General features: G+C 39.7%; 1 protein-coding gene across 2 annotated transcripts in view; it reads left to right on the top strand.

The window, feature by feature from the left end:
* Positions 1–17,729, top strand: part of Zdhhc13 (zinc finger DHHC-type palmitoyltransferase 13) — a 42,134-nt gene that overhangs the window by 13,512 nt on the left and 10,893 nt on the right. For both annotated transcript variants that reach the window (XM_052162071.1, XM_052162081.1), the window contains 9 exons: positions 605–749; positions 2,040–2,104; positions 2,879–3,041; positions 3,272–3,397; positions 6,286–6,419; positions 9,318–9,420; positions 15,803–15,925; positions 16,764–16,826; positions 17,509–17,602. In XM_052162071.1, coding sequence (XP_052018031.1) covers positions 605–749; positions 2,040–2,104; positions 2,879–3,041; positions 3,272–3,397; positions 6,286–6,419; positions 9,318–9,420; positions 15,803–15,925; positions 16,764–16,826; positions 17,509–17,602 — 1,016 coding nt within the window. The remainder of the gene's footprint in view (positions 1–604; positions 750–2,039; positions 2,105–2,878; positions 3,042–3,271; positions 3,398–6,285; positions 6,420–9,317; positions 9,421–15,802; positions 15,926–16,763; positions 16,827–17,508; positions 17,603–17,729) is intronic.

Genomic DNA, 17,729 nt, shown 5'->3' with positions numbered 1-17,729 from the left:
CTAATATTATGCTATAATATTTCTGGCTCAAGATCATGTTTTGGTTTCAAATCTGACAGTGAGGACTGTAGGGTTTTACGGTTTTCACTGTTTGCATTAGTCGTTGCTATTACTGTTTGCACATAAGCATAGGGCTTAATTTAGATTGCAAGGTTTACCATTTGCCTCAAGCATGGTCATGTAATTCTGAGTTGGACTATTTAAGTAAAAGACATTTGCAGCTCATGAAATGGCTCAGTGATTAAGAGCACTTGCTGCTCTTGTGGAAGACCAGAATTCTGTCCTAGAACCCACTGTGAGGGGATTCACAACTCCCTGCATGCAACTTCAGCTCCAGGGAATCAGACACCTTCTTGTGGCCTCCTCTGGCATGCACACATATGGGCACATATACACACCTCTATATAGTAAAAATAGTTCTTTTTTTTTTTAACAAGTAGAAGTCACTTGTACAGCTGCCAGTATGTAAAACACCTTCCTACTAAAAAATGTTCTTTTGTCCAGCAAGAATCCCTCATATCGTTTCTTCCTGGGTAGTTTTTGGTTCTCTGCATGAATTCTGCTTCTACAGAATAAAGCACATTGGAAAATTTCCTGTTCACAGACAAGGACACTTGCCTATGGTCATATTATTGCTCCAGCACGGTGCAGACCCCACTCTGATTGACGGAGAGGGATTCAGCAGCATCCATCTGGCAGTCCTGTTTCAGCACATGCCCATCATAGCATATCTCATCTCAAAGGGACAGGTATGTTTTGGCATGCATCTTATATTCCAGGTAACATAATCTGAAGATATTGGGGGGGGGGTGTATTGGCCCTGGTTTACCCTCAGTTTTAAATTGGAGTTAATGACTATCCAGATACTCAGAACTTACCTTAGTAAGCCAACTTAGCTCTTGAGCACTTTTTTTTTTTTTTTTTGGCTTCATTAGAGGGAGAAAGACAGGTTATTTTAGCTCAACATCATTTAATGTTTCTGAAACTTGTACGCCTGTAATGGTTTTTCTTATGATACCAGTAATTTTCAGGTTTTTTTCAGAAACATGACCTCAAAGCCTGTATTTTCCTTCTGCTTGAGTGTAGAAATGGTTGTCAGATCACTATTAACCCATCGTTTGCTTTCATTATTTGAGCTCAAATGGGAGGCCAATTTGAATGTGAGCATCTCATTTATTGTTCTCTGAGTAATTCCATGAAAATGACGTTCTTCAGAGCACAGATTAAATTATAGGCTGTCGGCAGTGGGAGTTCTGCTGTCAACTGTGCTTGCTGGAGTGTGCTCTGACAGCAAGGTGGTTTGTGTGTTCACGGTCTTGTCTGGAATGAGTGCGGAAACATGTTTGCACAAATGCCATTGGATTGATTATTCTCCCTCTATAAGCACTTTCTCTCAGACAGCTCAGTGAAGTGGAATAATTATAACCTCTTGGGCTTCCGTTTTTAAAATTTATGAGGAAAGAGACCCTTGTGCTTTTTCCCAAGTTCTTTTTCTCCAGGGCCATAAGAATCCATAGTAACTTATACTCTTTCACTTGATCAGAGCATTGTTGTACCTCACACTGACTGTGTTTTATAAAAGGACAATATCCTAATCAGGATATGATTCCCTTTTTCCTTTTCTTCCAGAAAATATAAAAAGAGCTTTGAATTTTTCTTGTTTAACTATTTAAAGCAAGTGCAAAAAAAGAAGTGACTCTGAAAATAGGTAATACACTATTATTGGATGAACGGTAGTGTGAACCCAATGCAGCAGGGTTTAAGCTAGATGACTTCAGGATCTCTGTCATTTTCAGTGGTGATTGTCAGCTGTCCTCCATTTTTCTTTCACATCATACACTTTACATTCATATTCTCCCTTTAGAATATTTTATAGCAATCTATGGATTTTTACCCTGAACAAAGCACTTTTTTTGACTTCAGTAATATTAGAACCATTTTTGAGCAGTTAGAGAGATGAAGGTGTTAAAGAAGTATTTAAGAAATGTAAGTCTTTATACTGTATTCACAGTTCTGCTAATTGATTCCTTTTTGACTAGAGTGTGAATATGACAGATGTCAACGGACAGACACCTCTCATGCTGTCAGCTTTCAAAGTAATTGGGTGAGTGTTACTGGATACTCTCGGTCTGCTTCTTGGTTCCTATGAGATTTCTGTAAATATATTCTCAAGTATTTTGGTCTGTGAGATGCTGAAGATTTTCCACGTGGGCATGAGGAGCTGTACTTAGAATACACCATTGAGTATATTTTCTCTTGGTAGCTTTGATGTATAAGTTTGAAAATTTACTGAGTTCATATTCCTTAGCATATGCTCATTGATTAATTGACTGATTCTTCCTTTGTACCTGAAGAGATGACAAATTTAAATGTTGTCATAATCACAGATCTCTCTGATAAACCCACTTTTCTAGCAGCAGTGAATCTGAGGTGCTCTGCTGTTGCTAACTGCTCTGAAGACACTGATAGAGCTGGTACATAACGAGAGTATTAGAGGCTGCGGTCAGATGCATATCTGCTTCAGTGAGAGATATGCTTAGTGCTTAATTGTACAACACTTCATATGGGCTAAGGTTAAATAGACAGTTTAAAAAGATTAATCACTAAATAAAACACCAACATGAAGAACATTTTTCTCATCCCCTGTATTACTATCTAAATTGTGTCTTGGATACAGTTAGCTGCCATTTTTTAAGGGCTATCTTTCTTGGTTTTTTGATCTTTCCTGTTAACTAAACTAGAACTCTAAAGAGATCCCTTAGTTCTTCAGAGTGCTTGCTGGTTAACGATACACTAATCTTAAAATTTCTCTCAACAATTTCTTCTTGTATCTTCATCCTTACTGATGCCTTGTGATATTGCTACTGTTTTGAGACAGGCCCGAACCAACTGGATTTCTTTTAAAGTTTAATCCCTCTCTCAGTGCTGTTGATAAAACACATCAGAACACTCCACTTCACTGGGCAGTTGCAGCAGGAAATGTCAGTGCAGTTGATAAGCTTTTGGAAGCTGGTTCTAGCCTAGACATCCGAAATGCTAAGGTATGACCTGGTATTCTCTTCTTTAGTTCATTATATCTTCAAGTAAAAGATGTGTATTTAAAGTACTGGTAGCTACCTATTCATTTGGGTTTTAGTACCATGAGATAAACATTAACAATAATAACTACTCTTAGAATAAAGGTGCTGAGTCTATGATTCTGGTGAAAAAAGGTTTTAATACCTGTAATATATTTTAAAATATAAATATAATTTTATAATTTTTTTTTTAGGGAGAAACACCTCTTGATATGGCTCTACAAAGTAAAAACCAGCTCATTACTCACATGCTAAGAACAGAGGCGAAGATGAGAGCCAACAAAAAGTTTCGGCTTTGGCGATGGCTGCAAAAATGCGAGGTATTGTGTATGATAGGAATTGTTAGCCTTCGTCTTTAAGGCAGCAGAGGAGACTGAAGATTAAACTTTTGCTAATAGCATTTTTCTATGCTTTGCACAGGCCAAAGTAAGAAATAGGGCATTTCACTGGTTGTTCAACATTAATTCTCAGGTAGATGCCGCTGAACTGTGTATTACCTGGTGGATATTTGCTAATTAAGGAATAGACTGAAGTGCAATATAGGTTTGATTGTTAGAGGAGCATCTACTTGAGCACAGTTAAGTGTGTAGTAGACATTTGCAATGTGAAGTATCAAAACTGGCTTTCTGTTCAATAGATGCCCCAACAAAGGGAAATGGGGGAGTGGGTTGGGTGGAGGGGCATATACTTGGAGGAAGGGGATGGGAAGAGGGGTTGAGGGTTTTCAGGGAGGGGGAAAACTGGAAAAGGTTTTAGCATTTGAAATGTAAATGAAGATTATATTCAATTAAAAAGAAAAAAAGAAAAAAAACTGGCCTTCTGTTCTGCCTGCCTGTGACTGAGCCTCCTCCTCTCCTTAGCTCTTCCTGTCTGTCTGTCATGGTCCTACTTATTATCAGTATGTCTCTAGTCCCTGACCTCATCACTTCACAAATGCCACATTAGTCTTCATGTAGATTTATTTTCCTATTGAAAGATCACATTTTTTTAAAATCTTAGTAATTCCTCTCTATTGTGTTCCAAACTTAAAGTGAGCTAAACAGTTGAAAAGAAAAAAAGAGAAGAAAAGAGAAAAAAAGAAAAATTTAGGAACTTCAGCTTTCATAAATGGCTAAGAAAACTAAACCATAATTGTGTGAATATAATTTACATTGATAAAATGGATACTTGGTTGATTAATGTTTTTTTCTCAAATACAATAGTGTCTTTTCAAGTAACATTAATAGTTATACTTTCAGAATAATACTAATTAGCACTTACAAGATTTTTACATAGAAAGCTGCTATGAATGCTGTGCTTAACTGTCACTTGGGGTAAAGTCAGACTCCCCCAACTTCTTCAAATTCGGTATGCCATGATTCTGTCCTAGTCCTTCTTTTCTACCTATTAGTTCACTAAGAAGCATCTGCATCTTGACATCGCCCAGATTTCTATCTTCAGCATAGACCATCTAGATTGCTAAACTCAATCACATATTCAACTCGGTATCTGATAGACATTGCAGTATAGCGAGCACTTCAGGAGTTGTCCGGTAGGCATCTGTAGATAGCTCATAGAACCAGAGTTCCTGTTTTCTTCCTTCCCACCTTTACTCATCTCACAACTCAGGAGGAACACTCCAAATGTCCACTCTGTCTACCCCATATTCACAGTGGTGTGGTTCTGGTTGGTCCTACCTTTCATTTATAGATAGAATTTGACACACACACACACACACACACACACACACACACACACACACGCTTCCAATGCCATGTTAGTACAGCAGATGAGTCCTTGAAAATGTAAGTCATATTTACCTCAGATTCCCAGGTATCTTCCCATTCTTCTGGAGTAAAAGCTAAATCCTGACAGCCACCTGCTGTCTTAGTTAGGGTCTCTGTTGCTGTAATAAAACACTGAAACTGGGACTGGAGAGATAGCACAGTGGTTAAGAGCACTGACTGCTCTTCCGAAGGTCCTGAGTTCAAAGCCCAGCAACCATGTGGTGGCTCATAACCATCTATAATAAGATCTGATGCCCTTTTCTGGTATGTCTAAAGACAGCTACAGTGTACTTACATATAATAATAAATAAATCTTTAAAAAAAAAAAAACCACCATAACCGAAAGCAACTTGAGGTGGGATAAGTTTATTCTCGTAACTTTACAGTCCTTCCTCAAAAGAAGGTACCGAAAGGCTTGAATGTGGAGCCTAGTACCACTACCCATGGCCTGTTGGCTCCCAGTTTCGTTCCTTTAACATTGTCAAAGTAAGCTGAAGCATTAGCATTCTAAAAAACTATTTTAGTCTTTGCCCCCCCTGAGTACCAAGACCCCTCCTTTGTTTCCTGCTTCTCTGAAACCTTTCCCAGGTTTTTAGCCTGGCTTTCAGATCAGTCTTTCTTAGTTGTATTAGGCTTCGTTCCTAACTTTGACTATGTTTTCTGGGTTCCTGCTCCTTTCTGCCTTCATAGTCTTGAAGAAGTTCCTCATTTACTGCTTTCCCACCTATTTGCAGATTTCTCTCAAGACTTGCCAAAAGCTAGGCCCATTGTGCAGATTGCCTCCTGATCTGCCCTGGGTGTCCATAGTCATTCACAGTTCCACATGCTCCACACCATACTCAGCCTTTCAGAACTATCTCTCTGGCATTCTTAGCAAGGGGTCAAACTGTACTTAGCTAGGGCTCAGGTACAGTTACTATAGCCCTTCAGTTTAGTCTGGATTGTATTGATTTTGATAGTCTCTTCAGTTGCTTTCTTGGTGATGTAGAATACTAACTAAAAGGAAATACTTTTAATTTTTATTACCACTTTTCTTTTTTTTGGTTTTTTGGCTTTAGTTTTTTCGAGACAGGGTTTCTCTGTATAGCCCTGGCTGTCCTGGAACTCTGTAGACCAGACTGGCCTCGGACTCAGAAGTCCACCTGCCTCTGCCTCCCAGAGTACTGGGATTACAGGAGTGCGCCACCACCGCCCAGCCGCCACTTTCCTTTTTAAGATGCCATTTTTGAGGGAAAAAACAATGCAAAATATCATTAAGCAAAATTTGTAAGATTGTCTCTATTGTATAAATCATTTTTTAAATTTGATAGCAATTTAAAAAAAAGTTAGTTTCATTAACTAACTGTACTAGTTGTACTGTACTTACAAAGTAGTTCTTATACTGAATTAATCATTGTTATGAGTGCAGTCATAAAATTCTAAAACTCTTAATTTCTCAATAGCTTTTCCTGCTGCTGATACTCTCTATGGTCACCCTGTGGGCTGTTGGATACATCCTGAACTTCAATTCAGATTCTTGGCTTTTAAAAGGATGTCTTCTGGCAGCATTGTTTTTCCTGACATCTTTGTTTCCAAGGTGTGTATATTAGTATTTTCAATGCTGGTTATTGCATTCCCAATGTGACTACCTACTTCTGTTCTCTATCAGCTGGAGTCTCAAATTGATGTTAAGCATAAATATTACTGAACTATGTGTCAGCATCCTCAGGATGGTAGGAAGAAAGGGTTCAGCTCTGGTGGCAGAGCTTTGGGCTAAAATCAAATTGTTCAACCCAGCAGTGTGGTTGAACTGACAATTGATAGAAAGTAAATAATGTGGGCCACACATTTTTATCAGTCAATTGTCAGCGATGGAGAGAGTTCTGTAACCATTTTATGTCTTGAAACATTTACCCATTTTTTTTTGCAATTTTTTCCCTTTTATCTCTAAATTCATTTTACACTAGTTATTTTTCTACTTGACTGTTTTTAGGTAAAGCAGTCTGATTATAATGAGGGGAGGTAATGAAACAATAAACACATTGTAGTTTTCTTTAAAGCTAACATACAGAGAAATATGCATGATTATACTGATGGATCGTGTGGCCTGGATCTAGGTTTAGCCGTAACACATACCAGTCTGATCTCAGACAAACTGCTATTTCTCTCTATGCCTCAGTTTCATCTGCAAGTGAGGATAATTGCAGTAATTCATGGCTAATGCATATAAATGCTTAGAACAGTATCTGGTACGTGATCTGTACTTATAGTCGATCCTGTCATATCGCAGTCCCTTCCCTGTCCTATTGATAAGATGTCAGCTCCTCACATGAGCATCATCCTTGAGTCCCTTGCATCCTTGGTTCTCCTCTTGCCTTCGCTCCCAACATTTACCCTGCCAAGCCTCCTAGCTGGTCTCCTGCCTTCACCGCTCTATGTACCCACATAGCACTCAGGCAGATCCATTTCTGCATCATATTCTTATTAAAGTCTCCTTAAGGCTTCTTGTTATGCTCAGAATTAAAACCACATTCCCTCCCTACTGCCTCATCTCCCCTCTCCATTCCCACATTGCACTCCACCTTCTTTCTGTTTCTGGAACACAACCTTGATCCCACCTGAGCTTTGCTGGTGGCCCGGCCTCAAGTGTTTGACACCGGGCCATTTTGTAACTGGAGGACCCACCCAGGCCAGGGTTCAGACATCCTGATGCAAGTCTGCTACATCATCCATTTTACTGTCTAACTAGCTGCTTCCTGATATATAAAGCCTATTAAAGTAGGCCTTGTCCCTGCTCCCGAACATTTTCATTCACAGAAACACAATGTAACAAAATGATCCTTAGGGAAGATCCAAAAGGACGTGCACCCTGAGGTCTGCGCCTGTGAGTGGGTATCCCAGAGTCCTTCTGATGTACTTTCTGGAATAAGCATGTACTATTTTTTGTCATTTAAAAAAAGAAAGAAGAAGAAGAAAGAAAGAAAAACAGTAATAGAGACATCTTTACTTAATCACCCAAAGACCAGGAGAGTTAGGTACAGACAAACAGAATTTAAATGGGGAATAAAAGTTCAAATTTCTAAAAAAAAATAGCAAAGTACCTACAACTGATTAAGAAACATGACTTAAAATTCTTAATTTCCCCTGGATTTTTAAATACATTTTAAGCTAAATAGCAGGAACCTGACATTAGGTTTTTCTGGGTTTTTGAAACATACTAAGGGCTAGCTAGTAATTTAAACTCACCCATAACAGGACCATTTATTTAGTTATTTGTATGTTTTTATTTAAATCCAAATTATTAAAAAATAACTATAGAAATAACTTTGATTTGAGAACTGCATGAGATCTTTAATTGCTGTGATTGGCATGTGAATACATTTCAAGTATAAGCCTGGTGCATGTGGCAGGTTGGTCCCCTGCCTTATTTTTCTTGTGTTCTTCTAGAGTTTCAATTTTATGGAGGTAAGCAGCTGCACACTTCTGTTGTTACTCAGCCACAGGGATTGTTGCTTGATCCATACTGTGTGACGCCTGTCACAAATAACGAGCTATTGTAGGGTTGGAAATTGAGCCATTTAGTTAGACCAGATGCACTCTTTCCTGTAAAATCCTAGTTCAGACCTGGGGCTTGCAGCCAGCAAAACCATTTTTTCCTATTGCAGCGCGCACCTGGTGCCAGGTTAAGGTCCTTGGTTCTTCTTAGATATGCTGTTCTCATAATTATGACGATGGCCCTCATAGCATGTTTTCTTTGAACTAAACATTTTAAATGCCCTGTTATAGGCACCAGTTGCCAGCCCTTGCTTCCTCTCCACTCTCTTTTTTCAAATCCACCACTTGCCATTTCTGATGGAAATTGTAAGATGTATCTGGGTGAACTATATTTGTTTATAAGGTGACTATATTGATTTTGATATGGAAGGCATTTCTATGTTTTACTTTTGAAACTATAGTACTGATCTTTTGAACAAATTATACAGATCATCAGGCGGCCTGCTGTAGGAGTGAGGTTGTTACTGCTGAGGTGACCACTGTCCTTCTAGCTGTTGTGTATTTTCATGTTGTGACTGCTTCTGACACCAGCTCAGAGTCAGTGCTAAGGTTCTGAATACTGGCTAGTTCATAAACATAGAGCTACCCTCTTACCAAAAAACTTTCTTACCATGAAGGTGAATTTCCATGTATTTACATTTTTATATTTTGGTATATTTAAAAATTATATGAAAGCATATATATATATATATATCACAATAGAAATACTGTTCACTGAAATGTATTGTTTCTATGAATGAAGTAGTTATGAGTAGCTTAGAGGAACTGGAATGTGTAATTTTGGAAGGTTATTATACAGTTTTCTTGTGCAAGAATAAACTGACAGGGAAGAAAGTTGCTGCTGGTGTAACTGTCATTGTTTTGGGGGAATTAGAACTAAATGAACATGAATCATACCAGTGCCTTACTTCACTAACATACTTTACCCTTTTCTTTCCAGGTTTTTGGTTGGCTATAAGAACCTTGTGTACTTACCATCAGTCTTTCTACTAAGTTCCATTTTTTGGATATTTATGACTTGGTTCATCTTATTCTTTCCTGATATCCTTTAAGCTTAGATGAAATGCATATCTTGTTTTACTTTCAAAAATCACTAATGCCAGCTGGGCATGGTGGCACATACCTTTAATCCCAGCACTCAGGAGACAGAAGCAGGCAGATCTCTGAGTTCTAAGCCAGCCTGGGCTCCAAAGCGAGTCCAGGATAGTCAGGAGTGGTTACATTGAGAAATCCCATCTCCAAAACCCAAAACAAAACAAAATATTATCCATTTGTAATAGCATACACATGTCCAGTCTCTATCTCTTTCCAGACTTCCTTCTTTGTCCTTGCTTTGAAGCCATTGAAATACCGCTTTGCTTATATGACAGGAAGAAGGGTGGAAGGGCGGGAAGAAATGTGCTTTTTAGCTTACTGCCTTATTTTCTGTGTTCTGAGTCTCTTTCTAATAATGGTATTTCTGAAAAAAAGCGGGTGTTTATCGAGGAAATGCATGAGGGGAACTTAAGGATCTTTCCCATAGGGACAAATAAGATGGCATGTGAGTTTTCAGAGTGCAGACATCTACAGCCCTTGTGCCATGTTTTTGCTTTAATACTGTTTTACTATTTCTAAGCTTTGTTTCTAATATAGATTGTTTTCGTTACTCTAAATGAAAGTATAAGTAACATAGGTATCACTGGGCTTAAAAAAAATACCTCTAACCTTTGTCCCATAATTACTGATTTGGTGACGGTTTTAAATAACACTAGCATCCTTATCTCCACTTAAGGCTAGCACAGTTCCTACCAGATCATTTACTGGTAACCCAGTATTCATAGAGGCTAGGACAGTGGACATTGTATTGAAAAGGGATGGTTGATACTTTTATGTTACGAACAATTTTTGAAATTATAAGTTTTGATGAATTTTTTTAAGTATAAACAACTTCTAGATTTTACACATCAGATTATTGACTTTACAGAATCAAAACTTAACAAGACATAAAATCCTATCATAGTTTATTAACCTCATTTGCAGAAATTCTCACTTGTTTGCAAACTAGGAACTGCTTGGTACTTGTAAAGGTGTATTATGTTAGGAGAATTGATTTTCATAGCTAGATAGAATCTTAAGTGTCAGGAGGAACGCAAATGCTAGACTAAAGGCGTGCGAGCCAGTAGGTGGCACACCTCACTCAAGGCTAGTGTTTTCCAGGCTGCGTGTTACATGCTGCTGGAACCAACCCGTGGATTAGCTGCTGTTTTGCTTGTAAAGACATAGCCTAAATATTTAGACTTGCTTTTCTCAGACTACCAATTAGGATTGGCCCAGGGCTTCTGTCCCATAACCTGTGATCTCTTATGGGAAGAGGGTCAAAAGCACCGTGGAAGCATATTATCCTTCCCATCAGGCAGCATAGTTCTGAGTCTCATGACCTTTTTCTTACTTTGTTTCAGATAGGATCTCACTTTGTAGTGCTGGCTACCCGAGAACTTACTGTATTGGCCAGGATGGCCTAAAACTCACTGAGATACATCTCCTGAGTGTTAAAATTACAGGCATGCACTACTGCATCCAGTGTAAAGGCTGGCTTTCCTCCCTGTCAGGGATTTGAACCCAAGTTTCCCACAAGATAGGCAGGGATAATCACTAACAAAGATGACCTTTTCTTTTTGTTAATGTGCCATTGGGAAAGTTACTTAACTTCACCATGTCTGTTTTTCAGTTGAGGACAGTAGTACCAAACTCTTTGGGAAGCTGCAAGGATTATTGTGCTATGATGTATAAAGAGCTGTACACAGTCCTCATTGCACAGTTGGTATTTATAAATAATACTTTATGTTTTAGGGACAACTCAGTGATCATTTTCTTTTTATGTGTGCAGTAAGTAATGTATTTGGATTTTATGAGACAGACTGGATGAAAGAAAAGAGGACCTTAGTAATGACTCAAGCTACAGTTAAGACTTGGTAAGAAGTGATGAGCCCCTGAGTGCTTCCTTTATGATCCTGGCTATACTTAAGTCTAAGTGCTAGATAAGTAGGTATAAAGCCCTATATGATTTCAGAGTTAGCTTAGTTTTGACTTAGATATGACTTAGTTTTTAGGTCATGCCTATAATTCCAGCACTTGGGAGATGAGGTAGGACAATAAAAAGCTTGAGGCTAACCTGAGCTACCCAGTGAGTTCAGGTGCAGCATAAACCCCTAGGTCTGATACCAAAAAGGAGGAAAAGAGGGAAGAGAGAATTGAAATGAAGGTTTTGGTGTGGCTTGTGACTAAGCTTTCAAGAAAGCTGTCCTACTCTGATTTAATACAAGAACTTATATGTCCATGCAGAGGACAACAGCCTGTCACTATCCTCTCAACTGGTCAGTATGTACCCAAAGTGTGTTGCTCTCTAGAATTCTGTTCTTTTGGAGAAAATGGTCGATAACACAAGCAAAGGAGCATGACTGGAAAACTGCTTAGTAGGGAACAGTATTGCTGCTGTCCTAACGAGAGCACTGCTGCCCAGGTTCAGATGCTAGGAAAGGGTCATTTGGAGAGTCACTGTCACTCTAGAGCCATTCATATGGAGGAATAAGCTTATGTAGGGTAGATCTAAAGGAGAGCAGTAGTGTCAACTACAGAATCCAACGAATGAAGCCAGTCAGACAAGTTCTAGAAGAGCAGGCATTAGTCCAGCATCTGCAGTAGAGCCTACTTCCCAGCCTACAGGGAAGCCAGCACATCTACAGACACTTTTACTTTGAAGTCTAAGTGCCATAGAGAGCATCCCTGGGTTCAGGAAAGGATGAAGTCTTTCTACAAATCTGAAAAGACAAGCAAGAGAGAGAGCAAAGGTGAGTCTTGAAGGCAGTTAGGACTTGAACATCTGGCTTTGGAAGTAAGAGGCAGTAGGAAGTATTTATAATTACCATGGAAACAAGCAGTCTGTTTGCCTTTCATGTGATGAGTGAGGAGGTACAGAGCCTTTTATTTGGGACAGGGAATCTAGTGATGTTTCTAAGAGTTGTCTTAATTAGTGGAGATACCAAGTTGAGTCAGGTTACTGTGCAGGAAAGCTCTGTGACTGAACCAAATGAATTTTAAGAGTACTGTATAAGTTATTGGGACATAGTGGAGGATGATTAGATCTAATTTTTTAACAGAAAGTCTTTTCTTATATCTCATTTAGAAGTATTCCTCTTCATTCAAAATAAGATTTGTTACAATTCAGTTTCATACAACTTATCTGGTCTCTATCTCTTTCTTAAAACTAGTCTCATTTATGTATTAGTTGTACTAAACTAAGTGTCTTAGTCCGGGTTTCTATTGCTGTGATAAAACATTGTGACCAAAAGTAGCTTGGGGAGGAAACATTATGTTTCAGCTTTTCGTTTGTTGTCCGTCTTCCAGGGAAGTCAGGGTAGACCTAGAGGCAGGAGCTGATCTAGAGGCCATGGGGCAGTGCTGTTTATTGCCTTGCTTAGCCTGTTTTCTTACAGCACCAGGACCACCTAGCTCTGGCTAGCACCACAGAGGGCAGGGCCCTGCAGCATCAATCATCAGTCAAGAAAATACACTGCAGCAGTCTGGTGGGAGTATTTTCTCATTTGAGGTTCCCTCTACCCAAATGAGGGAAATTGTCTCAAGTTGATCTAAAACTAGCTAGCACAGTAAGCCAGCAGGATTCATTCTGCCTGTCTAAACCAGCTGTGTTTGTGCTAGTTTCTGGGTTAGGTCAGTGTTTCTCAAACTTCATTGTAGAAGTTTGGGGAGAGCTCCTTGAATCCAGTGTAGTGCAGTAGGTGTGGAGTGAGATCTGAAGTTGAACTTACTGCCTGCCTTCTGTCCCATCCTTCCTGTCCATCCTTTTGTTCTTCCCTATTTCTCTTCCTCTCCACTTTTTTGCTGTTTAGTTTCACTTTATATTTGTTTAATCTTTGAGATAGTATTTACAAGTAGCTCACGCTAGCCTAGAACTCCATCTGTACCCCAAGTTGGCTTCAACTCATAAACCTCCTGCCTTAGCCTTCCAGGTGTTGACATTCAGCTCAAAGTTCAGTTTCCAACTTGGAGTAGTAAGAGGTGAACATCTGTTTTATGGCCTCTGAGGTTTCTGTTCTGAGGTTAATAGAAGGTAGCTTGGTAGTACCTTGTCAGGCAATACTTAACTGTGTCAGGCCAGTGATATTTACATTGGGGAAAGTCAGGCTTACTACTGTCTCATTGACTTACTACTACACACTCATTTCTTCTCTGGAGCAAAGTGGTACTTGATATTTTAAAAGTACCACTTTAAAAACATTTTAAAGTAAACAGTTTTTAATCCTTATAATCTTTTTCAGCATTAACCTACTCATTAACAGCCTCTCCCAAATAGTATATAATATATACTCATTTTGCAAGGAGGGCATTTTTTTTATTTATTAGCATTTTCTTTTACTTATTTACTTTATATCCCACTCACTGCCCTCCTCCCAGTCACCCCTCCCACATTCTTTCCCTCCATTCCTTCTCCCCTTCCCCCTGCCCAGGTATCCCCCAACCCTGGCACATCAAGTCTCTGTGAGGCTAGGCACATCCTCTCCCACTGAGGCTAGACAAGGAAGCCCAGCTAAAAACCCATATCCCACATACAGGTGACCACTTTTGGGATAGCCCCATGCCCAACCCCACTCCAGTTGCTCTGGGCCCACATGAAGACCAAGCTGCATATCTGCTACATGTATTGGGGGAGGCCTAGGTCCAACTTGTGTGTGTTCTTTGCTTGGTGATTCACTCTCTGAGAGCTCCAAGGGTCCAGGTTGATCTTCCTTCTTTATTAGTATTTTCTTTTACTTTATATCCCACTCACTTCCCCCCTCCCAGTCACCCCACCCACATTCTTTCCCTCCATCCCTCCATCCCTCCTCCCCTTCTCCCTGCATGGGTATCCTCCTACCCAGGCACATCAAAGCAGTAATCCTTCCTCCTATTAGAGGCCATAATCCTTCCTCCTATTCATCCATAAAAGTCCCCAAGCTCCATCCACTGTTTGGCTATGGGTTTCTGCATCTGTCTTAAGTCAGCTACTGAGCTGACAGCCTTGCTAGACTCCTTTCTGCAAGCATAACAGACATTATATCTAAATCCTACTTAGAGAGAAAACAGAAGGTGGACTGCCAGTGTTTCACACCCTGGTACAAGTTTGGTACCTGTGAGGAAAAAGTCAGAAAAATTTGCTGTCTTAATAGAAAAGGTTCAGAAATGCAGACATGTCCATAATGGTATGGTCTCAATTTCCCCCAGCTTTACCCCCACCTCACTTTACTCATTGCCTGAAAACAAACACAGAAAAGAATGGTCTTCAGGTTCGTGCTTCAGTGGTTCCAGAGGGTCAGTCCCTGGCATCATCAGTCACATGAGCTTTTTGCATCACAAAATGTATGCTATGGATCTGTCCATAGAAATTTTACTTGCTTTCTTATCCAACACAAAAACAGATGCAATATTTATATTATATCCCAGGTATTGGTATAGATTTACTGGAAGTGAAAAAAATATGTCATGATACTTAATGCTCTATCTTTCAAATGCAAACATAACAGAGTGTCATTAATAGTATCAGGGATTGGTGATTGACCATGGGATGGGTATAAAGTTAGGTCAGTTTTTGCTTGGCCATTCCCTCTGTTTCTGCTCCATCCCTACACCCCACCCCTATCCCTGCATTTCTTGTAGATAGGATAAATTTTGGGTCAAAAGTTTTGTGGGTGGGTTAGTTTCCCTATTGCTCCTTTGGGGTTCCTGCCTGGCTACAGGAGGTGACCTTTTCAGTTCCCATATTCCCAGTGCTATGGGCACCCCCATTGATTCTTGGGTGGCTCCCATATCCCAGGTCTATGTCTCTCCCTGGAGATGCCTCCTACCTCCTCAGCCCTGTCAATTACAGATTCCCATCCATTTTCATCACCATCTGGCCATCAGGAGGACAAGTTTTAATTCAGAACAGTTACAAGGGCAGGCTACTAAAACTCTAGTAAGAAACTCATGTAGGCATTTCTCTACATGTAGGGAAAGTACATTGAAATCTCAGACCCAAATGCATTTCTTTGAATTGTCTTGTGAAAAAGCAGAGAATATTTTTCTGGATGGTCTGAGGAAAGTTGCGGTTATACCTTGAGAAGTTATATTTGGAAGGCTTGGATGTTTTTCAGTCCTCAGGATGGTTGCTGGCTTTCATTAGTATTTAAAATGGGCTTCAATAATGAAGAAGCTTTAGTTACTGAATAACCAGGATCAGACTTCTGTAGGATTAGAACATGAGAGAGGGATACTTGGGGTGGTGTGTGAACATAGGGAAGTCAGGTAGATAAAGGAGAGAGGTTCACAGGGACAGTGGTAACATTTGCTTGCTTTGCACACGATGCTTTTCTCAGTAGAAGTCAGCTGTGTTCCTTAACGTGGCTTCAACATGCAGCAGGCAGCCCTTTCTATTTTGCTTTTATTTTCAGCATCATGGCCTTTCTCTATTTTTTCTACAAGACTTGGGCAACTGATCCAGGCTTCACTAAGGCTTCAGAGGAAGAAAGGAAAGTGGTGAGTCTTCTTGTGTTTTTCTGAGAGATACAGCCATGCTGGCCTTTGGCACAGCTACATCTATAGTGTGGGCCGATTAGATCATCAGAATGAGATTTCTCATTTTGATTATACATTTCTCAGTTATACATTTTCATTTGTATTCAAGATGTTTTAGAAACACCTGTTTTCTGTAAACAGTGATCCCTCATTAAACTGTATTAGACTTGAGTTTTGTTATCGGACCTCCCTCTTCATTACAGTTCTAGTCTTGGCTGCTGCCTGCATGCCCGAGTGATAAGAATGTGCCTTAGCGGGCTCCTGCTCCCTAATAGCTGAGGAGGTACCCCCTTTGCTTTCTCAGGTGTGAAGTTGCCAGACACATGGCCTCTTTGCAGCTGTTCCTGGGATCTAGAAGTTGTCTTCCACACATAAGGCCTGTCCTAAAGGCCCGGACCTGTGCTTGCAGCCTCAGTTTGGGTGCTTAACCATGAATTTAGTTCCTTTTTTGATAAGTGGTGTGTGTGTGTGTGTGTGTGTGTGTGTGTGTGTGTGTGTGTGTGTGTGTTTCTTTCCTTGTCCCAGCAAGCTGTAAGTGGGAGGTACATGCCATTTGTAAGAAGGTGGTAAGGGGGATAGAAGAATAATTTTTTGCAGTCAGATTTCTTGGCCACTGCCTAGAAGAACACCTTGAAAAGTTATATTATTTCAAAAAGAGGGTGACTAGATTGGGTGTATTCCCCATTGTTATTCTGGCTCCTTCTAAAGCTGGAGGGGGCATCAGAGCTGTGTGAGTGGCACATGGATGACACTGCCCGGTTAAATGTACCCTAAGGCCAGGTACATATTTGTCTTTCAGAATATTGTTACCCTTGCAGAGACTGGTTCTCTGGACTTCAGAACGTTTTGCACATCGTGTCTTGTGAGTCTCTTTTGTTAATACTTTCTTTTCCATAATAAAGGCAAATTCTTAGTAGCATTAGTTATGTAAGCATTTATTCGATCCTCATGACATGTGCATGCACTTTCCTTTTTACCTGGTTCTAATTTCATATTTCTGTCAGACCAGTTTTCCACTATGAGCATATAAAAGAATATTTATATTCTATGAAATAATATTTATATTATATGGCGCTCTCTATGGCTAATCTCTGTAACTTATCCATAGTGCTTTTCATTTGCTTTTCCTGACAAGAAGTGCATGTTAAAATTAACTGCTAGTCAGAAGCACCTTATCATCTCAAAACTACATATTGAAACCTCTTATTTGGCAGATGAGTTGAGGCTTTGAAGGGAGTAAATGATGAGAAAAACATGAAGTAGAACTGTGATCTCCATTTTCTTACTCCATTGCCCATGCTGAATGTGGCACTGCCTGTGTTTTCCTTAGCCAATATGAAAAGACTGAATTCAGATCCCAATGCAGGCTCATTCCTGTCATGTACAGAAATAAATACTAGTAAGGCCTTCTAGAGCTTCTGAGTGACTGAATCATCTATTTAGAATTATTTGTGCCGGTCTTCTATGATGTAAGATTAAAGTTTTACTATGATCTGTTGCTGCCCAAGACCATTTTTACTTAGGCCTCTCTTAACTGTCCTCAGATAAGGAAGCCTTTAAGATCACTCCATTGTCATGTGTGCAACTCTTGTGTGGCTCGCTTTGATCAGCACTGCTTTTGGACTGGACGCTGCATAGGTGAGAGACTTAATGTTTTACTTAACCTCTGTGGTGAAATTAAGCACATGTATAGTTATGAATGTGATGCAGAAAGAAATGAAAAGCCATCCAAGGTCTCCACTTTGTAGCTCTTCAAGAATCTTTA

Source organism: Apodemus sylvaticus, chromosome 1, assembly GCF_947179515.1.
Source record: "Apodemus sylvaticus chromosome 1, mApoSyl1.1, whole genome shotgun sequence".
Taxonomy (NCBI): Eukaryota; Metazoa; Chordata; class Mammalia; order Rodentia; family Muridae; genus Apodemus; species Apodemus sylvaticus.
The sequence above is the reverse complement of the archived record's forward strand: the minus strand, read 5'-3'. Positions and strand labels throughout refer to the sequence as shown.